The sequence below is a fragment of the Carassius auratus genome, chromosome 25, assembly GCF_003368295.1.
Source record: "Carassius auratus strain Wakin chromosome 25, ASM336829v1, whole genome shotgun sequence".
Lineage (NCBI taxonomy): Eukaryota > Metazoa > Chordata > Actinopteri > Cypriniformes > Cyprinidae > Carassius > Carassius auratus.
Window position 1 is genome coordinate 6,746,973 of NC_039267.1, and position 24,638 is coordinate 6,771,610.

General features: G+C 36.1%; 2 protein-coding genes across 2 annotated transcripts; one reads left to right on the forward strand and one right to left on the reverse strand.

Moving 5' to 3' along the window:
• Positions 1-1,460: 1,460 nt before the first annotated feature.
• On the forward strand, positions 1,461-19,163 carry LOC113042816 (zinc finger CCHC domain-containing protein 14-like). The gene is given in 13 exon segments (XM_026201815.1): positions 1,461-1,464; positions 7,020-7,090; positions 7,258-7,329; positions 8,118-8,203; positions 8,301-8,395; positions 9,487-9,523; positions 9,605-9,902; positions 10,092-10,180; positions 11,760-11,875; positions 12,010-12,153; positions 15,472-16,238; positions 16,240-16,618; positions 17,912-19,163. Coding segments are annotated over 13 exon segments (2,214 nt in total). The 3' UTR covers positions 17,968-19,163.
• A 70-nt stretch (positions 19,164-19,233) lies between these two features.
• Positions 19,234-24,108, reverse strand: LOC113043138 (microtubule-associated proteins 1A/1B light chain 3B-like). Its single transcript, XM_026202337.1, has 4 exons — positions 23,852-24,108; positions 21,989-22,044; positions 20,821-20,927; positions 19,234-20,702 (listed from the first exon to the last, which is right to left on the reverse strand). Exons 1-4 carry the CDS (start codon positions 23,889-23,891, stop codon positions 20,528-20,530), a joined length of 378 nt encoding a protein of 125 aa, XP_026058122.1. The 5' UTR covers positions 23,892-24,108; the 3' UTR covers positions 19,234-20,527.
• Positions 24,109-24,638: the final 530 nt, after the last annotated feature.

Here is a 24,638-nt window from a genome sequence, read left to right on the forward strand (position 1 = left end):
TCGGAAATGGCGGAGTGAGCAACACGCGTGTCAGGTGTAGTCCTGCTAAATTATACCATTGTGGCCTTTCATGTCCTTAAACATAATCCTGCTAACCGAATACGAGTTGAACCTCGAGTTGAACCTCTGCTTGTTGCAAAGAAACTTTGTCTGTTGCACTTCCATTACTCAAACCTGTGATCTGCGTGTCTTGAGTTCATCATGGATCAAACACTGATTTCAAATCAATCAATCTGGGACGCTATACAGCAACTGAAAATTGATATGTTCTCTCACTTTGACGCGAAAATGGATAATATCCAATCGGGCTTACAAACAATACAAGGCTCACTGTCCACACTTGGTGATCATGTGTCTGAACTTGAACAAAGAGTAAGCACAAATGAAGACAACGTAACGGAACTTCAAAAGTATGTGAAAACATTATTAACTGAAAACTCTTACCTGCGTGATAAAGTCGAGGATGCAGAGAATCGCAGTAGAGCATATAACTTGCGTTTTGTGCATGTTCCGGAAAAAATCGGAGGGTCAGGACATCATTGGCTTCATGAGAGAGCTTATTCAGTTACTTCTGGGGAAAGAGAACTTTATGGTTCCCCCAGTTATCGAGAGAGCCCACCGTTTTCCCACCACGCTACAAACGAATAAGCTGAAAGTTGGGCCAAGGCCAATCCTCGTGAAATTTCTTAGCCTCCAGGATAAACAATTAATATTACGCCTTTCGCGTGAGAAGAAGGAACTAAAGTACAAAGTCAACCGCGTCCACATCTTCCCTGATTTCAGTGCCGGCATTGCTCAAAAACGTCGTCAATTTGATGCTATCAAGAAGAAATTCCGAGAACTGAAGATGGAATATTCTCTCCAATATCCTGCCACACTGAGGATTACTGCAGCGGGCAAAGTAATCCTGTTTAAAAGTCCTGGAGATGCTGAGTCCTTTCTTCGGGATTTCGAGGCTCAATCTCAGAATGACTGATTGTTTCGTTTAACCCAGGAAAAATATTATTTGAGTTGACTCTGTTGCTGTTGTCATTTGTGGCATGAAAGGCTCACATTTATTGAAGTGAGTCATCTATCTCTCAGGCCGATTAGTTCAATTTTGTTATATTTTGTTATCATATCTTATTTTATTCTTTATGAGATCGGTCAATGTATTCATATATAGCCTACCATCAATGTCTGGAAGTCAGTTTGACTCAGATGATTGTTTGTGAAGGAAAAAGTTATCTAATATTATTTTATTTTTTTTCTCACCTCATGTAATTCAAGTAAAAAACTTAGCAGACTGCATCTGTATTCTGTTATGTTTTGGCCTATTTGGTCTATGATTGTACTCGCGTGCGCTAGAGCGCGTGCGTGTGTGTGTGAGTGTGTGTGTGTATGTTATGCGTGGTTATGTGTATGTTGCTCTTCCAACCCCACCCCAGTCAACCTGTTCTTTCATGCTCTGAATAGTTAACATGGGTAAAGGCTTATTTGTTATCCACCTGAACATAAGAAGTCTGTCACATAAAATTGATCTTTTAAGGGCCTGGCTTGTCTATAATAAACCTAATGTTATCACACTGTCTGAGACCTGGTTGAATAATAATATATTAGATGAGGAAATTAAACTGGATGGTTATGTTCTGTATAGAGCTGATAGGAGCACTCGTGGAGGAGGCGTAGCCACTTATGTCTCTTCAACTTTATTATCTGAGTTAATATCCCCTAAGGAAAATCCTGTATACTTTGAATGTCTTTTCGTTAAAATTAGTTTTCATGTAAACAAACAGTTGATTATAGGGAATATCTACAGACCCCCAAACTCCCCTTCAGAGTCAATACAGTGCATAGGTAATACTATTAAATCTGTGGGTAGCTCAAACGAGATGATTATTCTAGGCGATTTCAATATTAACTGGTTAGAACGGTCATCTATAAATGATAGGAATTATATTGAAAGTTTAAATCTGACCCAACTAATTAGTGAACCAACTCGGGTTGACCATAGATCCAAATCTTTGTTGGATTGGATTTTGGTCACCCACTCTAATAGAATTACTGATTCTGGTGTTCTTTCAGATTGCTTCAGTGATCATTCAATGGTTTTCTGTGTGTGGAAAATTAAATTACTTCGTTTACCACCCAAAGTGATCAGGGTAAGACAGAGCAAATATTTTAACACAGATGTTTTTATCCAAGATTTATTAGATATAAATTGGAATAGGTTTAATCTTATTCCATTTGTTGAGGATGCTTGGAATTTTCTTTATACGGAAGTTCTTAAAGTAATTGATAAACATGCTCCTTGGATATCAATAAAGGTTAAGGGCCGACACTTACCATGGATTGATGCAGACTTATTAAATCTTTTTAAACAAAGAGATAAGGCATGGGACAAGTACCGCCGGTCAAAGGACCCAGTAGATGGGGCAGTATATAAACAATTAAGAAATGCGTGTACGACAAAAACTAGAAATGCTAAATCAAATTACTACAAAAACTCCTTGTCTAATAGTTTAAATAATCCTAAGAAGTTCTGGAAAAGTCTTAATGCATTATTAAACAAGTCCACTAAAACCACTGCTACCAAAATTATAGTTAATGATGAGGTTATCAGTGATCCTTCCGCGGTTACCAATGCCTTCAACCAACATTTCTCCTCTATTTGTAGCTCACAATTTTCTTATTCTTCCTTCTCTAGTTTGGTAGATGAGCCTAACAGTTCCTTTTCATTTGCTACTATAAATCCTACTGACGTTCAACAGGCAATCTCCGAACTAAAGTTAGGTAATGGTACTGATCCTGACGGTCTGGAGATCAAGTTTATCAAGCTTGCGTCTCATGTATTGGCATTTCCCCTATCAGATTTATTTAATTTATCCTTATCCACTTCTGTGGTTCCATTAATGTGGAAATCTGCCAGAGTTACACCAATACATAAGGGTGGTGATGCACTTGATCTCAATAACTATAGACCTATCTCTATCATCAGTAGTATAGCAAAAGTGTTTGAAAAACTAGTATTCAAACAATTATTTAAATATATTAATGAATTCTCTATTTTGTCACCAAATCAATCTGGTTTCAGACCAAACTTTTCTACAACTACTGCTCTTCTAAAATTTACCAACGATGTTTCATCTTCTCTAGATAATAATATGTCAACCGGTGCAATATTCATAGATCTAACTAAGGCTTTTGATATGGTCGATCACTATTTGCTTCTTGACAAATTATATGCAATAGGCCTGTCTAGACACTCTCTTCTTTGGTTTAATTCTTATCTCCATTGTAGAAGTCAGCGTGTTTATGTTAATGGATGTGTATCGCAGTCCTTAATAATGGAGAAAGGTGTTCCTCAAGGCTCCTCATTAGGGCCTCTCTTATTTTCTTTGTTTATTAATGACCTTCCTCTAACTTGCTCAGACTGTTGTATTCATCTATATGCAGATGACACAGTGATTTATACATCCAATAAGTCTGTTTCTAAGATTCAATCCTCACTGCAAACTAACTTTAATACTATTCAACTTTGGTTCCAATTTAACCATCTCTTATTGAATAAAAAAAGTCATATAGTATACTCTTCCCCACCAGATCAGCTACACAGAATCAAGTTAACAATTTGTCACTCAGATTTTTAGACGATACTCAACTATTACAAGTTGATGAACTTAAATATTTGGGCATATGGCTTGACTCACAACTCTCTTTTAGATGTCATATCAATTCTGTTGTAAAAAAGATTAATTGTAACTTGCGAATATTGTTTCGCTCTATTAACTGTTTTACTCAAAGGATTAGGTTACGAATTGTGTCGCAGTTAATATTTCCCATACTAGACTATGCGGATGTTGTCTATCAAAACACCTCAGAAACAAACTTGAAAGTATTGAATGTTATTTTCAATAATATATGTAGATTTGTGCTAAGATGCCCATTTACCACTCATCACTGTGAAATGTATGACTCACTGAAATTATTGTCACTAAAGGCCAGAAGACAGTATCACTGGTATCAGGTCATTTTTAAATGTGTGCATTATGATTATCCTTCTTACCTAAAGGAATACTTAATTCCCTATAGACCCAGCTATAGATTAAGACATACTGAATATTTCTTCTTTACTGTGCCCAATATTCTCAAGGAGAGTGGTAGACGTGCATTTAAATTTAAAGCCCCTTCAGAATGGAATAGTCTGCCAGGGTCTCTAAGATCAATTACTTCCCTGTGTTCCTTCAAAACATCTCTTTTTGTTTACCTGCAAGCAAATTGTTGCTGTAAATGTTTTCCTCATTTTTGACGTTTTTTTTTTTTTTTTTTTTTTTTTTTTTTTTTATTATTTCTTTAAATGTGATTATGGGTTTAGGTGTGCGAATGTATACATATTTAAGATACATATGTCCTATCCTTGTACTGTCATTCCATATTTATATGTATGAGGGGCGGATGAGGTGGGATGAGGGAGAGCTTTTGTGTGTATGAATGTATATGTGCTGTATTATTTCTATGTTGTCTCGAGGACCCCCTTGAAAACGAGATGCTTCATCTCAAGGGGTTATCCTCAACAATAAAATTTCAAAATCATCCCGTTTGTCTTTGTCCGTCTGCACTTGTGACTGTCATCTCAAACCACTACACAAACCTCTTCTTCCTCTGGCAGTGACCTCTCTCTGGGTTTGTGGTTGACTTTCACTCTGTGGCACACTCACACACATATAAAAACACACAGTGTAATGAGGGGTTTGGCGGGTGGTTTGGGAGGAGATGGCAGGCATCTCTCTTTGCTGAAGGGAAAAGCCTCCTCCTCTCTGGAACATTCCAGATGAGCTCACACTTGCCTGCTGGAGATGAACAAAGAGATGAGACTATCAAAGACTGGAAAACAAGAAAACTCTGTGATCGTATATTAACCTTCAAGTCACTCCTAACCTGTATGACTTTTATGACAACTAGTAGTTGCTCGATCTTAGCATCTGTTTTTAAAAAAATGGCTGGAATACTTCTGAATCTCAATGAAGCATTGGAGGCGATCTATTGCTCTTAGATCTTTTGATGCATTGAACTCAACAGAATTCCATTCAGACTTCTCTCTCTCTCTCTCTCTCTCTCTCTCTCCACACACACTACAGGAAGTGCTGACTCTGCAGGGTATATTTAACACGCTTGCCCATGTTTACGGTGAACAGACTCCGGATGTGTGCCTGCTCACTAGTGTGTGTGTATATGTGTGTGTGCGTGTGTGTGTGCGTGTGCGTGTGTGCAAATGAACACTTCAGCTGGACACTTGATGCACACTTATGTTAAAGTCACATACACTACTGTTCAAAAAATGTTCATGTTTTTTAAGTCTCTTAGGCTAACCAAGGCAACCTTTCTTTGATTATATATATATATATATATATATATATATATATATATATATATATATATATATATATATATATATATATATATATATAAAATAATATATATACAATTTAAAATAACTCTTTCCTGTTTAACTATGTTTTAAGATGTAATTTATTCCTGTGACGTAAAGCTGAATTTTCAGCAGCCATTACTCTAGTCTTTAGCGTCACATGATCCCCAGAAATCATTCTGATGCTCAGTTGGAACTCAAGAACTTTTTTTTTTTTATAGTCAATGGTAAAAGCAATTGTGATGCTTAATAATTTTGTGGAAACAGTGATATTTTTTCCAGGTTGATGATCAGAAAGATATTTTTTAGCTTTTGTAAGACTACAAACATTTTTATATTGTCATTTTCAATCAATTTAATGATGAAGAAGTATATAAGTTATAACACAATACATATATATTGCCTTCTGTCCTTTTTTATTTTCAGTTTTCTCATTTTAGAACTTCATATTAAAGCAGTTAAGACGCTGGTTTGCCATCAAAATGTGTTTTTGAAATGAACTGCCTGGAGGCTCAAATTCTCGCCTCTCAGGTTTTTCCTTTTTAGCTAAATACGCTGAGCTAAATGAGTTCTAACCTGCCAGAAAGTGCCTGAGAGGCTATTAAGTTCTTGAGGATTTTCTCACATACTCCTCTCCTCTAATAGAATCCAAACAGTCTGTGATAATACTACCATAATACAATTCGAAGAGTGTGTGTCTAATTCTTTTTTCAAGACTCAGGGAGTGAACCTAACACATTCAGTTATTTGGGGTAAATGCAATTATTGTGAATGCAAGCTTTGTTGTGTGCAATGCAAAAGTTAATATTTTAGGAGAAATAGTATATTATTAGGCATGTCACGATAAATTTTGCTGGACGATAAATTGCCCAAGAAATTATTGCGATAAATGATAAAATTGTCATTCTAAGACCAGTTTCAACTAATATAATGATAATGGCATAATAATGCAGGTACACCTTTTCAGAGATCAATAAACTTTTATTTCTAAGGAATATTTAACACTTAAAATGGAAAAATGTTAAATATCCACAATAAATGAACAAAACAACCAAAACCAATAAAAACAATAGACTCTCAGTCTCAATAAATAAATGGATGTAAAACAAAATTGCACTTTTATTACAAATATTAAACATTAGGCTCTAGTGAGATGTTATCTCTTTATTCCCGGGACATCTGTGCCATCGGAGAGGGTGTTTTCTGCCACGGGCTTTCCACACGCTGTGCTCCAGACTAACCCCACTTCTTGACATGTTACATTTTTTAAATAAAAATTGAAAAAAGAAATTATCGAGCTAATTTTTTTATCATGACAGGCCTATGTATGATTTCATAAGCAATAAACTTTCTGCCTACAGAGTACATTCAGAGTATTTCAGGCCCAGTTTTATTCAGGTTGATACTCAATATTAAACATTGTTTTGTTGACTTTCTACATAAGACATATTTATTCATATTATCAGTTGAGCTGATTAATATGTTTGTGCAAACCGTAGGACAGTTTTTCTGGATTCTTTGATAAATAGTATTAAAGAAGTTTACAAAGTAAGTCTAACAGATTTAAATCTTTATACTCAAGGTGTTTTTCTTGTTTTTTGTCTTTCTGAAGTGTACATTGAAAGAATTGAACTAAGGGGAGTAACACCCAAATCAGACAAACCAACAGAATACATCTTGGAGGTGAGTTTGCAGTACAGTCTTCCAAAAATCAGAACATTTGAACAAAATTTAATAAAATCTCCATGAAAAGCAAGTATTTTCTCTAGTTGTCATATTTTTACAGAACAATTGCAGCCAAAATGTGTAATGTACTTGTTATGTTTGTCATACTTTTCTCTTGGTCGAAGGCCTTGTGGTCCGACTCCTCTTTGTCGACTGTCAGCAAAACCCTCCTGGAAGTTGTGGAGTTTATCTCTCAGGTGAGTGACAGTCATTTGTGTTGTGTTTCACGGATGTGAGAAATGTTGAGCTAGTATGTCAAATTGAAAAGTCTTAAAAGTAAACTACTAAAGTGGTCTGTAATAAATGTTAAAGGGATAGTTCACCCAAAATGGAAATTCTGTCATTTTTATACTCACCTCCATGTCATTTGTTCATCTTCGGAACACAAATGTAGATATTTTTGATGAAATCCAAGAGCTTTCTGACCCTCCATAGACAGCAACTCAACTGACACACTCAAGGCCCAGAAAGGTAGTAAGGACATCGTTAAAATAGTCCATGTGTCATCAGTGGTTCAACATTAGTATTATGAAGCAGCTAAAATACTGTGCACAAAGTAAACAAAAATAACGACTTTATTCAACAATTTCCTCTCTTCCTTTTCACTCTTCGAAATGCATTCAGGAGAGTACTACAACACAAGCCGGCTTTTTGAGCCGGAAGAGAAGAAATCTTCACAAAAAGGCGTTATTTTTTGTTTTCTTCACACACAAAAAAAAAATAATTCTCATATTAGAGATGGCTTAACATTAACAAAGTCCTTACCTTTCTGTGCCTTGAACATATCAGTTGCATTGGTGTCTGTGAAGGGTCAGAAAGCTCTGGGATTTAATAAAAAATATTATGTTTAGACAAAACGGCTTTGACTGTGTTGAATAATCAGTGCTGTGAAGTTGAAAACCAGTGAATGTGTTCACTGATGAGTGCTGACAAGTTGTAACGTCATGAAACCGTGTGATTGTGTTTCTGTTGTTTCTCTCTTCAGCTATCTCAGCTCTTTCCTGATGAATGTCTAGAGAAACTTCTGCCCCAAATGCCTGGACTTGATTCCACTCATGAACTAGATCCTCGGTACTTCTCTAAACAGAGAATATATATATTATTGGTGCATGGAAATGGAGGGAAACAATACATTTACATTTTTTTTAATTTTTACTCTTCTCCACAGATGCTTGACCTCTCTTCCACCTCATGTTCTTAAACATGACAAAGTCTGTTTCTTCTTCAGCACTTTGTCTGAACCTCAGCTCCCTACCAGCACAAGTAAGCCCCTATTTCCTGCCTCACAATGGTTCATCCCTCACTTGTCACCATAGATGATATTTTTCTGGACTGCACCATCTCCTGGGGAAATGGGGAGTTTGTTTCGGTACAGTGGGGATTTGATTTGACCTGCTTGTGCTTGGAGGCTTCAGAAGTGACCTCATCTTGGGAAACTATTAATAGGATGAATGGCCACTAGAACCTAGATGTGTGTCTGTGATGTTATTTTTAGTGGTGGGGCAAGGGACGGAAACCCCCTTGGATAGAATGAAGTGCAAAATTCTTATTGCTTGATCATTTGTGTTGTAGTTAAGCTATATTTTTCAGCCAAGATCTAATTTTTTGCTATCAAGTACAATAAGAGTGGGCTCTGCAATAAACAAACTAATTATTTTGGACATTATTATTATTATTAATTTTGCAGTTGTTTACAACTCAATAGAAATTTGTAGTTGGAATAACATCAGTGCAAGTCACGAAATCTGTCAAAAAAACACCCAGCTTCATACTCCACTTCGAAATCAAAGAGAGAAATAAGAAATCATATTTTGCCCAAATAAAATAAAACCTATGACATCTTTTGCTGTGAAACAATGCAAACAGATATGAATGCATTATGGTATATGGTGATGATAATAATATCCAAAATAGTCATGATTGTGTTTATACAAATATTATATATATATATATATATATATATATATATATATATATATATATATATATATATATATATATATATATATATATATATATATACACACACACATACATAGATACATACATACATACATACATAATAATTTTAAATACATTTTATTGTTTAATTAAAATATACTTTCAATTTAAAGAATTAAAAAATCATAATGGTCCTTATCAGTTGTTATTTTGTTTAAACAAATTACATTTGAATTTGTTTAAATTGCATTATTAAATTCAATTTAATAATGATTATTTAATAACCAAATTTGTGTTGCATTTTCATTTAAAATGTAACTTGTTTCTGCAGTATTTACCCATTCAGTTTGATCATTTAATATCAAATCGAGCTATATTTCTGAATCACACTTTGTCACTTCCATGTTTTGCAGATCTGGGCTGTCTGCTTCAGTACAGGGGAGCGAGCAGGTGAGTTTAACAAGCCTTCACCTCAAGCACTCTCACATCTGTCTTCTCCCCATCCATAAACCTGCTCTCACTCTGTCTCAGGCCCATTTGTGGTGTCGCCAGCATCCAGCCTGTCCTAAGTGTCCATGCGCCCCTCCCACAGAGCTCCCCTGCCCACCTGCCCCCTCTCCCTCCCCAGACAGCGATGGCCATCCTCCCCGGCACTGCCGTACCCATGGGGGAGTCCAGCCCACCACAAACACACCTCACAAACCCCGCACCCCAACCCCAAGCCCAGTCCCAGCAGCCCAGCCCGGAGCAGAATGGCATCCTGGACTGGCTTCGTAAACTACGGTTGCATAAATACTACCCCGTCTTCAAACAACTAACCATGGAGGAGGTACGTGACTTCAAGTGGCTCCTTCCCTTGGTATGAGAGTCGTCTCTAAGATGACAGATTACATTTATTGGAAGAGATGTTAAGGGAACAGATTTCGGATATTGCAGCCAAGAAATACATATTTGCTTCCTGACATATCTCTCCCACTAGAGCTTATCTAAATTATGATCTCCTTATTCACTTTCTCAGTTCCTCGCTCTCACAGAAGAGGATCTGAACAAGTACGACCTCACTCAGGGGGCCAAGAAGAAACTCAAGACTCAGCTGGAGCTTCAGAAGTGAGTGTGATTTGTGCTTAAATTATGACACCGATGTATTTGATCTGCATGCGTCGTGCCATAAACAACCTTAGAAACATTGCGGGGTTGTTTAAATGCAATTACTTCTGCCATGATAAATGTAAAATGTACTTAAATGCCTTTTTTAAATAAAATTCAGCTTATCGTCTGTTTTCTCGTGGGAATAAATAGTGCAATATTAAATATGCAGGTAAAAGAGTGTTATTTATATACAATCTATAATTAAGCTAATTTGCATAGACAGAAAATATCTTTGTGCTATAAAGAATAACAGTGACACTGCTTAAGCTCATTAGGCACCAATTAATGCGAATAAGAATATTTAGTTAAACACACTTCACTATTCACTATTCATATTTTTGTTCAACAAGGACACATTAAATTAACTTCCTATAAATCAGAAAAGTCTTAAAAATGTAAATATACAATTTGTACCAGTTTCCACACAGATATTAAGCAGCACAGCTGTTTTCAACTTTGATATTAATAATAAGTTTCTTTAGCAGCAAATCAGCATATTAGAATTTTTTTTTTTTGAAGGATCATGTGACTGAAGACTGGAATTATGATGCTGAAAATTCAGCTTTGCATCACAGGAAAATAAATTACATAATAAAATATATTTGAATAGAAAATTTTTATTTTAAATTGCAATAATAAATATGCAATATTACAGTTTTTATGGCATTTTTGATAAAGTGCAGTCTTGGTGAGAAAATATATTTCAAAAACATTTTAAAAATGATTCAGACCCCAAACTTTTGAATCTACTGTATGTAGAGTTTATTTAATTTAGATTAATTTACCATTAGTTTATTTCACACAATATCAAATGGGTTTGGAACAAGCATGCTGGTGAGGAAATAATGGAAATTTTTATTGTTATCAGGCAAACTATTTCCGTAACCTATATTTGTTGCATTTTAACAATTATTTAAATGTTGGGAAATTGTCAGTTTCCACAATTCCAGGACCGATCACTTCCTTTAGATAAGAGTTTGGCATCGAGAGTTTGAGATCAGTACGGAAGTGGAGCAAGTAACTTTTTCCATTTCTCACATCAGCGAGTTTCCATTGCTCAGGTAGAGCTGTGGGAGCCAAGATATCTTAACAGATAACAGAAACTAATCCTCGGGAGGTTTTCCATGCCTGAAAACAACAGTAAAGGTTATACTGATTCACAAGTCTCGTGGTTCTCACTGACACTAGCTAAAACGAAAATAATGTTTATTTCTACTCCACTTTGTAAAGTTTCTGAACTGAAAGGCCCAATTACAACTTGAACCAGGTTAATCATACCATTCGCCTATATTTAAAAAAAACACACACACAATCTTTCTTCTGTTTCTAAAAAGTTTACACAGATGATCAACTTCAACTGGTAGAATAATGCACATGCAGTGAGTGCGTTATGTTTTTGTACACAGCGCCATCTAGGTGTCATTGCTGGAATATGTTTTACAAATTAAATCTTTGACGTTCATGATTCAATCATTGTTTATCATCAAATGATACATTAAATTAAAGTAATAAATGATATTTTTGGGTTTCTTGTCAGAGAGAAGCTGGAGAAGAGATACATGGTCTCTCAGTTTCCAGTTTCCTGTAGTGGGGTTGCCAGAGTGACCCCTTCCAGTCATATCGGACCCCTGACGCACGCACACACTGGAAGTGGTACTGTACACACGTTTAAAACATAATACTAATTGATATGTTTAGGTTATTAGCATTTAAATTAAAGTATACAAAAGATTATATAGTCGTATGAATGAAAGAAATTATGATCTGTTTTATGTGTGGATGTTAAGAGCTACGGGTAGACGTCGAGAACAGCTCGGTGCCCATTCCACGGGACAGCAGTTCCTCCTCAGGCTATTCCAGTGCTCCTTCCAGTCCAATGACCCCTTTATCACGTGACACTTCTTTTGACCGGGTCAAAGACCTTCACAGACGTAAGAACGGATGGTTTTACCATTAATATTTATATAGTGGATATTGAATTGTTTGCTGTAAATGTCTGTCCAGCATACTGTGACACAAAATATTTATTTATATATATATATATATATATATATATATATATATATATATATATATATATTAGGGCCGGGACTCGATTAAAAAAATTAATCTAATTAATTACAGTCTTTGTAATTAATTAATCGAAATTAATCGCATTTTAATCGCATATAAATATTTGACCTGAAAACAGTGAGAAGTAATTTTTTTTCACATGGATTTATAGTATACCATTGAATAATGACTGAATACATAAGCTTAAGCAACAAAATATTGTTTATTTTTGTTCAACCAAGTCTAGCAGACCAGTGCAATTTTTGCCATGAAGTGTAGAAATAGCATATTTAGAAACAATTTAGAAATAGTACATTTCAGAAATTCAGGAAGCTTATAGGTGCTGGAACCTTCTGTAAAGAGTTTTTTTAAGTAAAACACAATACTGTCAATTACATTCAGAACATTGGAAACACTGACTATTAGAAAAAATCTCTCTGTTGCTTCAGAGGCCATAACATACTAAGTCCAACTCTCAATAACCTTGGCCAAAACAATAAAGAGTTCAACATAAACTGTTGCACCAACAAAATAATACATAGTTCAACATAAAGTGTAAAGTCCACGCTAGCTGCTATATGTTTTGCGTTGAGGTGATACTTGAGGCTCGATGTTTTTTATTTTTTTTTATTTTTTTTTTTATTAAACAATACAATACAATATCTCGTAGAGGTAACAGCATAGTATAACATCAAATACAATTACAGTCTATATCAAACCTTAAGGGGATCCACAATACATTTAAGGCAAAAGATAGTCAATAAATAAAATTACAATACAAGAAACACTGACATGTCTGATGAAATTTTCAGGGCACAACCATTTTTAAGTAGTCTCAATGAGGAGTAGAATATTTTAAATTCGTTCATGAAATGTTCAAAACAGGGGCGAGAGTCTTTCCACTTACAACAATGAATATGATATTTAGCAAGTAAGAAAACAATATTCACAATGTCTGATATTGAATTATCTAAACCATCAACATAAAACAGGATATGGTTGATGTTAAATACAGGGATGTTTGACATTTTTAAATTCAGCCAGTTTCTTACATCACTCCAGAACCGGCATGAAATGGAGCAAGTGAAAAAGAGATTCTAGAGATTCATCAGTAAAATCACAAAAGGCACAACCCGCCTTATCAAATTTAAATCGCTTATGAAGAAAATTGGAAACTGGATAAATCTTATGACAAATTTTGAAATGTGTCTCTTTAACTTTAGGGGGAATTGGCCATTTCACATATTTAGAGAAGGCTTTTTCCCTCATATAAAAAGAGTTAACAAGCACATTGTTTTTATTATAATCATAGAACAATCTAGATTTAAAAGCATCTGTAACAATTCTATTATTGAATTTTTTATCTACTAAATTATGATGACCAATTACTAGATTTGGCAATACTGGAGTGACATCAGAGTAAGTCAAAGTATTCTGGATTAGTTGGATCAAGGCTATAGGAATAGCTTTACAAATTCTTTGAAACTCTCTGAGAGTACAGTTTATATTAAAACGTTCAACAAAACTGGTGTAATCCAACAGAATACCTTTACAATCCATCAAGTCAGTTACAAAAAGAATTCCCTTGTCGAACCAATCAGCTTTAAATAATGATTTTCTATTTATAAGAATTGTTCTATTGTTCCACAGAACTGAACTGTGTGGAGTAAAGTTATGTGTGAAAATCATTTTCCAAAAGTGTAGTATTTGACTATGAAATTTAGACAGTGCAAGTGGAATCTTATTAATATGAAAGTCACATCTCAGTAGAAAATCAATACCACCAAGCTTTCCAAAAATAGCCCTAGGTATGTGAAACCACATAGAGTTGGAATAAGCAAAAAAAAATTTTAACCACTTGATTCTAAATGAGCCTATCAAGGCTTCAAAATCTAAGGCTTTTAATCCACCATTTATATACTCTTTAACTATCTGGAACCTTTTTAAATAATGTGTCTTATTTCTCCACAGAAATTGAAAAATTATTGAGTTGGCCTTCCTAATATTTCTGTCAGAAATAAACAAGGAGTGACAAGGATATATTAACTTAGACACACCATCAGCTTTAGATAAAATAACTCTCCCAAATACTGTGAGGTCTCTGGTCAGCCAGTGACTTAGAGATTTTTTCATCTCAGCGATACATTTCTCAATGTTAATCTCCTCTATCCTACACTCTTAGATATTGTTAAACCCAAATATTTTACCTCGGTCTGGACATTAATTGAGGCAATAGAGCTCTCAGGACAAGAGTGTATAGGCAACAGTACACATTTATTAATATTGAGAGACAAACCTGAGGCAACAGAAAAAGTATTAATTAGTTTTAATGCAATATCAACCATGCTTTTATCTTTTAGAAAAATTGCAGTATCGTCTGCAAATTGACTAATCTTAAATTCCTTATCAAAAATCTGGTAACACTTTAGAATAAGGTTCCATTAGTTAATGCTAGTTAATGTATTAATTAACATGAACAAACAATGAATAATACATTTATTACTGTATTTATTCATCTTCGTTAATGTTAGTTAATGAAATACAGTTATTCATTGTTAGTTCATGGTAATTCACAGTGCATTAACTAATGTGAACAAGCACAACTTTTGATTTAAATAATGCATTAGTAAATGTTGAAATTAACATGAACTAAGACTTATAAATGCTGTAGAAGGATTGTTCTTGCTTAGTTCATGTTAACGAAAGTAGTTAACTAACATTAACTAATGGAACCTTATTCTAAAGTGTTACCAAAAATCTTAATGCCTTGTAAATTTAAATCATTAACAATAGCCAAAGTGAGCATCTGTACTTGAGGCTCGATGTGCTGCAGTGATATGCGAAGCGAACGCTAGTTGGTGCTTCAGTATAATCGTTCCGCCGAAACAAATCCAGTGAGAAACGTTCCGCGGTGCAAAAATGAGTTATTAAAAATGCGGGAATTTTTTCTGTAATGAATTAATCTTAGTTAACGCGTTATTTTTTGTGTAATTAATTAATCTCAATTAACGTGTTAAAGTCCCGGCCCTAATATATATATATAAACTCTCACACACACACATACATATATATATATATATATATATATATATATATATATATATATATATATATATATATATATATACTTAAAAAAATATTTATATTGGATATATATTATATATTGCATCTCATTTTAGGTCTTTATTTACTTTCAGGTTTCGAGTCTGGTTTGGATCCTGGTGAGAAAGAGCGGTCATGCTTTCTCGTCAATCCTGCGGTAACCACCGGTCCCAGCCGTCCCACTGCCCAAGTCCTCCCAGTCCAGAACGATCCCTCCCTCTGTCCCTCCCAAATGAATTTGCCCCCTCCATCCTTGCCTCTCCTCTCCCCAGGCCGCGTTATCAACTCTCCCCGTAAACTTCGTCCACCCACTCTCTGTTCAGAAGAACGTCCCAAACCGATGGGGTCTGGGGTCACCATGGGTGTCCGGCTTGAGAACATCTTCCCTGGGTTGAATCTTGACAGTTCTCCGAGGCACCAGGATGTGTCAAGCCCCCGTGGGCCTCTCACAGTGCTTCGCTCCCCTCCAGGTCTCATGGTGGAGACCAGCACTGCTCTCACCTCCACATCTAACACCCTCCATCATGCTTCCCACCCACCCTTACATTTGCAAGTGTCGTTTTCTGTTCCACGCACAGGGTCGTACCCTTTCTCCACCCCGTCCTCCTGCCCCTCATCGAGTTCCTCCACCAGACCCACCTTCTCAACTGTCAGTGGAGTTCCAATAGCAACAGCCAGCAACGTTCCCATGGCGGCAGTTCCCGGGAACACATACTGCGTTAACAGTACACCCACAGTCACACCCAGTTCTAGCCCAGCATCCACAGAGAATAGCGGCTATGCCTCAGTACAAGCAAACAGCGCTAACTCCAGTTCCTCATTGTGCGTTTGTAGCTCTTGTGGTTGTAGCGGCAACTGTGGCTTCGTACGGGGCACTTCCGGCTAGTTACGCCGGATATTTTCCACATCCGTTTTCAGGAACTTCAGTATTCACATTAGGGCCTTTGCTTCATTTCAGCCCCCTCCTTACAGGAAGTGGTCCCGCCTCTCCCTTTTCCCACCCCCTCGTGGCCCCACCTATTTACAACAGCAGTCTATCACATGACTCACAACAAAATCTTGTGCTTCCACCAGTGCAGGGTTTTCTAGGGGGAGGGGGTGGTGTGTACCAGCCCCATGGAATGATGGGAAATGGAAGTACTGGGCATAAGAAAACAGGGAATGTGTCCTGCTATAACTGTGGGCTGAGTGGGCATCGAGCACAAGACTGCAAGCAGCCAGCAATGGACTCTGCACAACAAGGTAACAGCATTGTTTAAAAGTAGTGCTTGCGAACTCATAACACCTGAGCAACTACATAGCAATACACTAGCAACCACCCAGAACATCAAAACACTATATTATAATCCACCCAGGAAACTTTTTAGGGCCCTATGATTTCTGCGAATGCGAAAAACGCGGACAGAATCGTGGAATCACAAAATGGAATTTACTGTATAATGGGTAATGTTAAGGAAATTGGAGTGTGGAAGCTGAATAAAGCACTCACTGCAGGACAGATGGAGGCGCCGGTGCATCACATGCTCATAAAATACTCCCTCATTTTTGGTCAGACAGATAACAGTAATACATCTTTCAAATCTGTAAAGACTCTGTTTATTTGTGTGCACTCACAATAACAACAAAACATTGCGCTTTTGTAAAATAATGAAAGCAAACAGCATGCGCTTTCTGCCGTCTCGGTCTCTCTGAACTTGAGCGCAAACCAAACTGTGTATACTTGCCTTAGTTATGAAATATATGTCTGTAGAGAGTGAAATGTCTACTTTCAAATAGATTATGGAATCTGATTATCTCATATTATGGAATCTGCTATGAAACATGCACACAGGCACATCATTACTGCGGAGATGACTTGTCAGTATCGCCGACTTCATCTCTTAAAATGAAAGCAAAGAAAGCACTAGTTTATCAAATTGTTAAAATGTTAATGCCGTCGTCTTACTGTGACAAGCTTTATGCATGTGCTTGAGTGCCTATTATGCAGTGTGGGCAATTAAAGGCTTTTAAAAATGATTTCAATTATTTATTAATAAATGTGCGAATAGTCGACTATTGCTTCAAATGAATGCATTCTAGTTTACCAGAAAATCTTTTGTCGAGGGCAGCCCTAGTAATGATATTACTACTACGACTAATGAAATATTATTAAAACATTACTTTTAAGAAATGTTTACCAGATAAATTATTTACCAGAATTATTTATACATGATAAAAATAAAATTAAATTTTAACACTAATTCCTGTCAGACTTCCAAAATCTTCATCGCTTGAATTAAGATGATAAAATTTTAATTTTTAAAGCACAGCCATCACAAAATCCGACTTTAGCACCTCTTTTTTTTTTTACTTCGAGATCATTCTTAGTTTCATGTTTAAAATCATAATAAGAAATTGTTTAATAGCTATGATTGGTTTTTAAAATCAAATTTAGCTTTGTAGTCGAAGCTTTAGCGTGCACACACATCATTCAAAAAATGTAAAACCGGAGTTATTTTTTGCATTTTTAAACAAGCAATTGTTTTGTTTTTGCAGGGACTTTTCGTCTGAAATATTCCCCACAGTCAGACAACCAGGACTCAGGGGAATAAATGGTGTGAATGAACTGGTCTGGACCTGCAACTTCCTCAGTGTGTAAAGACACTTGATGTGAGACTCCGCTGAGCAAAGGCATTACAGTTTCTCTTTAGAGGAGAATCAAGTAATGAAGTTCAATCAGTTATGGCTTCCAATGAAAGCCTTGTGCCAAAGAATTACTTCACGGTGGATCTTCGTAAAGGGAAGTTCAAAAAGAATTCACTCTTTTTGTGTTCTTCACGCTGTTCTTCTCACTTGAGACTCGCTTGAGCACTGTGGAGCAGCCAATAGTGTATCAGATCATGCTGCACATGTCATTCTTGGAAGCAAAATTCTTGGAGATTTTGCTCGCCAAATAATGTGCAATGATGGCCATGTCTTTTTGCTCATGGTGTGACTATAAGTCATCTTTTGTGAATAAGATAGTGGCAATCTTTTTTTCTGGATGTTCGCAAAGGAAGGAGAAACTGACAGTTGTGAAAGCGAAAAGTTTTCAATCTCAAGAAGTGCGTTTTTAGCTTTTTGACTACAGGAAGTCTTCTTAATCATCATGTGTTATTCCTGTTTGTTGTAATCATGGCGTATTTGTTAATATCTGGGTTTTAGAAAACACGTTTTCTATTTTCAAATGGTATTTTTTTTGTTATATTCTCTTTGTTATAGAAGGTGCCATCAAGTGGCACTCAGATTAAATGTTTATACATTCAATGCACTTGAGGCCGCTAAAGCTTTTTTTTTATTCTTGAAACTGTTTTGAAAAATGGAACTGAACTCAAGAGGAAACCGTTTTCAGTAAGGCACACTACAAAGGTCAAAAAGTGGGCTTTTCCCATGTTGTTTCTCAATAACATTAGCCTAAAAATGTTCCAGTGTGTTGAAAAAAGTCAAGACTTTCACCATTAGGCACATTTAGCCAATAGATGCCATTCCGTTGTCTTTGCCAAACATTTTTGATGTTTCAAAGGAAATGGTGATATTTCTGTTTATAAATTACAAAGATCTTGAGTCACTGGCTATGCATGTCGCCTGATTTACTTTGTGCTGCTTCTATTATGTCTAGTATTATCGCAGGAAAGCTTTATGTCTAAAATGACAATGCTGACGCAGCCCTTTTGTATTCGGAGGTGAATGTTAAATGAAGTTTGATTGTTGAATTTTTGTATAATGTATCACTTTGACACTTTAAAAAAGAATTAAAAATGTTTTTGAGAACTGGTAGTGGTCAACAGAAGTTTGCCATTTTTTAAGAAAAAATATCAAAGAAAATAGCAGACAAGGGTGTATATTTTTCTTTTATTTTTTTAAAATATCAACAGAAATAGAAGTGTTATATTGCTGTAAATCTGAGCAGGAGAAATACATAAATGAGCTTAGTTCAATGATGGGTTGATAATCCTTTCAAGTTAAACTCTCATTAATACAAACTTTTGTAAATTGCACAATAGTAGCACATATGAATTGTTTTTTACAAGAACAAAACAAGGAAAAAATAACATCTCTTTAAATAAGAGCAAGACAAACGGCAATTAAATGCTCAGGAGAAAAGGCATCTAAGCTTATCTGTACAGTTTACTGTAAGACATACAGATGGAAGGAGTACAACAATGCATTTATAAAGGCGTAAATAATCCTCTAATGAAACTGAAAGGCTAAAAGCGTGTACCTAAAAGAGCAAGGATGTTCGGGCAGCGCTCATGTCTGTGATTGAGCATCCCTGTCTACCTTGGGCCACAATCGCTAAAGCCACATTCATTCGCTCAATGTACCATTGAATATAATTACATTGTCCTTCCTTTTAAAGCTTCACACTACAATCAAAGCAGAATTTCTAGAATTATAAATTGCTAACTATTTATTTCCTCAGGTATGTCCCACTGGATCATACTTCAAATGTCAACGAGGCAAGTAGGACCTCATTTCGAACCTTGACTTACCCACCGAGTTGTGAAATCCAAGAACCTCAACGCTCATGACCCAATTTGCAATAGGCTCGAGGGGGAAGTGAAAAGACTGAATCGCTTCTAACAGGAAAATGGAATAGCGGAAGACACAGTTTGACACCTACAGGTAAGAAAAGGCTGTCGAACTCAACAAAAAACCGAGATTCGACAAACAGCGGGAGGGGTTAAAGGTAACCAAAGTGAAACTGACAGATAACCTCTATTTGGCCGCCTAACGTTACACTAAATGCCATTTCGGAAATTCAACCGCTAAGAAATTGAGATGATTCCATCTCTACACCAAAAAGTCTTTCATTCAAGCTTTATGTTGAGTAAATCCGGATCATTAGGCCAACTAACCATAAACGGTCCAATAACCTAAACACAATCGACTCCTTTTAATCGACTCAAATTATTTAAAGGGAGCTGAGGTTAAAGGGCTGAGATATGGGAAGTTAGGATTTAGCTTTGGATAATGGCTGGGATTGGTGAGCCAAATGACTAAAAGTTCGGTTGGTTCTTTTTTTGGATGGGGAGGGGAAATGGGATATGGATATTTGCAAGGGAGAGGTCACAAGAGTTCAGGATAGGTTGTATCATTGTCCTAGAGTGAAAGCCAATCGTTTTGCCATTTTTACTGAGTACACACAGTTCCAAATGTCTCCTGGGAGGCGTAGACCATGTACAGGAAGCCGTCCTCGTCTCTCTCGCGTTCGTAGACCTCAGAAATGGCGGTGGACACAGATACCATGCTGTGACCGTTGACAAGTAGGAAGAAAGCCTGATTGGAGTTGAGCTGGAGGCGTCTCCTATTGGAAATGCACATGAGCAAGAGATGCATTAGCAAAGTTTTTTATTTAGAAATAATAATGATAAAGAGAAATTATAATGAAAGGCAAGAGGTAAAAGACATTTGTTTGGTGTTACCTGATGATCTTAATAAGTTCGCTCATGTTTACATGGTCGGGAACTAAAAACTTAGTTTTGTCAAGAATCGGCAGTTGCTTTTCTCCCTTGTATCTCTCAATAATGACCTGAAACCAAAGCAACAAGCTTAACATTAGCATATATGCATATTTTTTTTAGTGTGCATAATATGTATGTGCTCTACTGTTCAAACTTTTGGGGTTAATACCCCAATATTTAAGTTTTAAACTTATTTAAAACAAAATAATTCTGTTTTAAATCATGTCTGTCTGTCTTAACGTTCCCATTCAAAGGAGTTGCTCTGGGTGGTGGTTTGTGTCTATTCAGCAGATGGTAAATTGACCTCTTTATCCTGGTCAGCTTGAATAACAATTGAGACTGGTGACCCTGAGGCATTATCAATAGAGGTGACACCTGGCTACAATACCACTGACTGGTCTTTAAGAGGCTGATAAAGGCCCTATACATACATGCAAACGCAGACATTCATATGCTATCTGTTTTACCAGGTCTATTGACAAGCTTCCTTTTGATATTATCCACAAGATTAACCTATTATGCTCAATACACACAACTGAGCATGTTTTAAAACACTTACATCACAGCCTTGATCTGAAGGCCATCTGATTTTGTTCAAGCAATTCAACAAAAATGGAAATTATACCATTATTTAACTTGCTAAGCCTCCAAACTTTATTTTTTTCTGTGGAACACAGAACATATTTTAACAAATGTCTCATCAATACAAGAAAGGTCACTGGGGTCCAAGTTGTTTTGGACCCCATTAACAATCATTATTTGAACTAAAATAGTTGATATATATATGTATATAGTAAAATATCTGTTTTAGTTTGTTCCATAGAAGACATGTAAGTCATAGAGGTTTGAAACAACACGAGGGCGAGAAAATTCTGACACTTTCATTTTAGAGTGAGTGGACTATCCTGTAGTCTTGTGTTTTGTGATGATGAATTGGATCAAATGCATACATTCAATACTATATAACATCTTCAAACAGGGCATATATGACCATATTCTAGTGAGACTATTCCATTTTGAATGTCTATACTGGGGAAAAAAAATACAACACTTGCATACTAAAATTTTAATTGGTTATCAGTTTTAATCTTCATCTGCAGCCCCACAGACACAAATATGATCTGCTTACTGGGATCTTGCTTGGATGCTGTTCCCGGATCAGCCGTACATCCTCCACCCGCTGCTCTGTGGAGATGAAGTAGGAGCGGATATTAGATACAGCAGATCACAATACAGGATGCATTAAACCACAGACATTTCCCTGAGCTGGATATGGGGTTGGGTCTCAAGTAACAATCAATTCTCTAAAGGACCAGGTTTAATTGTGTTTAACAGGTCCACGTTAAACTTGTTAGTCCTATCCTGTGGTTCAGGTTGAACCAAACAAGGAATGGCACAAAGACTAAGAAGGTTCCGTTTCAAATGAAATTTAATGTTTAAGGGTGCATAAATAATGACTAAATATTCATTTTCGGTCAACTGTCGCTTTATGAGAACACTCACCAATGGCTCCAGTGTTCATGTCTGTTCTTCCCAGTTAAATTGCTTGGAATATTACGTTATTTCTTTGTTGTATAAGCATTTGTTCCACGTCATTTTGTCTTAATGATTTAATGAATGGAAATGAAAAAGAAACAAGGCAGGCCTTTGTGTACCAAGTTAACTAGACTCTGAACAAAAGACATGACTCAGCATGACAGGACAGTGTCTACAGCAACCATAAAACAATAAAATGACAAGCGTACGGTAGAAAACAAAAAAGATATATAAAAAAGATAAACCTTCAGTATGGGGACCATGAGGTCTTGTGATGGTTCATGACTGAGCACGTGCTGCTGATGTATGCAACGTGCAATTACTGAGCAACTGGGGTAACTTTTGATGTCTCACTACTAAACCTCACCCATTTCCGCAAAATTTGTTCTTTAGTTTCGTTTTTGAACACCTGGTTCATCCTGTCTTAATGTTTTATAATAAAAGCATTCATGGTACCCACATATATGGAACTACATATGATAAAAACAAAGTAATACCTATGTCTTTATATATATTCGATATATTCTACTTAGGAAGACTGCTAACATGATCTTGTTTGGGCTGATTTTCACAACATTGGTTTAAGATGAATTAGGTAATTTTCGGGCTATTCACATCAAAACACACGGGCCTTGTATAAAAACTCCAATTGGCTATATTATCTTACAGTACCGACAAAATAAGTACGTTATGAATACAAACAAAGGCCAAAATGCTTTCTGGCTAAGTCTCTCACTGAGTTATCAGCCATTTTTATTCCACTTAAGTACCAAGAAAAAGGATGGAAACCAAGATTGGTAACGATTATGATATAGATAACTAAGCGCCCATACTTCATCTCTAAACAGGTCTATAACTGAACGCGATGTGATCACTGTAACATAAATACGTTTTTTTTTTCAGTAAATGTCGATGTTGTCTGAACAGTAGCTATTGAAATATTACGAATATTGATTCTGCATCGTTTGTTTACTCGAGTCCTTCCAAATAACCTCAAACGTCGAGTCCCATCCCCCAATCCTGCAGCTAACATCTGTCCACAAACAAACAAACAAAGACATTGCAACATTCTGGTTTCGGTATGTTGAAAATCAGGTAAGAGAAACTCGGTATGGTGTTTATGTTGTAGTCATGAGTCTAGCCTGTATGTTTATATAGTCTGAACATACACGGCCGACACCCTTAGAGCCCAGTTTGACTAGATTGTTTATAGAGTAACAACAGGATACATTTTTCTGTATCACATAAATTTCGTGCCGTAGTATCATAACATGCGCGTAATGCATACTTTACTACAATATTCAGGTAATGTAGGTATATTCCTGTATTTAGTTACAAATATAAACAACAATCACAAACTTTCCCAGAATATAGGCTTATTGCTATGCCAAATGTAAAATGAAAACAAATACAGTAGAAACGCAATTCTCTGATGATATGAACTCGATGCACTTACCAAATGTCCTCCTTTGTTTAAATGTCTTTTCCGAAGGCATGTTTAAAATGAGATTAAACGCCGTTTTCTTTAGGCAAACTTGCCTAATTTTTTCCCTTTCTGTCTCTGAATAGATTCGAATCTGTTATGCTTTAAATGAAGCGAATGGTATATTTCAGTTGCGTGTCGTCGTTGCTGCGTCCTGTTGCAGTCCGTCTTACACAGCAAAACAAACCAGTCAGCTGACCTCTGACGTCATGGCGCATGTGCCGTCTGCGCGTGAAGGAAAGAGGGTATGATAAGAGGGAAGAGTTTGAGGTTAGTCACTCTGACCTCTCAATGAGGCGTGTTTTTAGGGTAGGTTTTGTCTGTGGCAGTTCTTATTTATTCTGTACGCTTACTCTGTTATCGGATTCTGAAAGACTCTTTTCAAGCACGTCACACGTTTTTACTGCAGTGAATGTTTAAAGTCAACATGTGTTTTCAGCACATTTTGGGGCATGTTGTCACAATATATGAGGTTAGTTTAATGCAGTGGTCATTTAACAGGTTTTTCAGACAGTATTTAAACAGCAAAACAGTTATGATTTAGTATATTTTGTTTAGATAACACAAGCTAGTGTACATTAATGCTTGCCAGATGACTCAGCCTTAAATCCTTAAATGATTCTGTTGTTGAGATGGAGTCATAAATCATTTAAAGAAACAGATTTGTATGGAATCTTGTTTCTGCCACAGGATAAATAACATTTCTGACAAACAATTATGACATTATTCTCACACTTCTGAGTATATATCTCTACAATTC

Excerpts from the sequence above, each read along its gene's own strand:
- LOC113043138 (XM_026202337.1), bottom strand. The coding sequence starts at position 23,891 with ATGCCTTCGGAAAAGACATTTAAACAAAGGAGGACATTTG. Across the intron at positions 22,045-23,851 it reads TAAACAAAGGAGGACATTTG|AGCAGCGGGTGGAGGATGTA; the intron begins GTAAGTGCATCG and ends TCATCTCCACAG. Across the intron at positions 20,928-21,988 it reads AGCATCCAAGCAAGATCCCA|GTCATTATTGAGAGATACAA; the intron begins GTAAGCAGATCA and ends CTTTGGTTTCAG.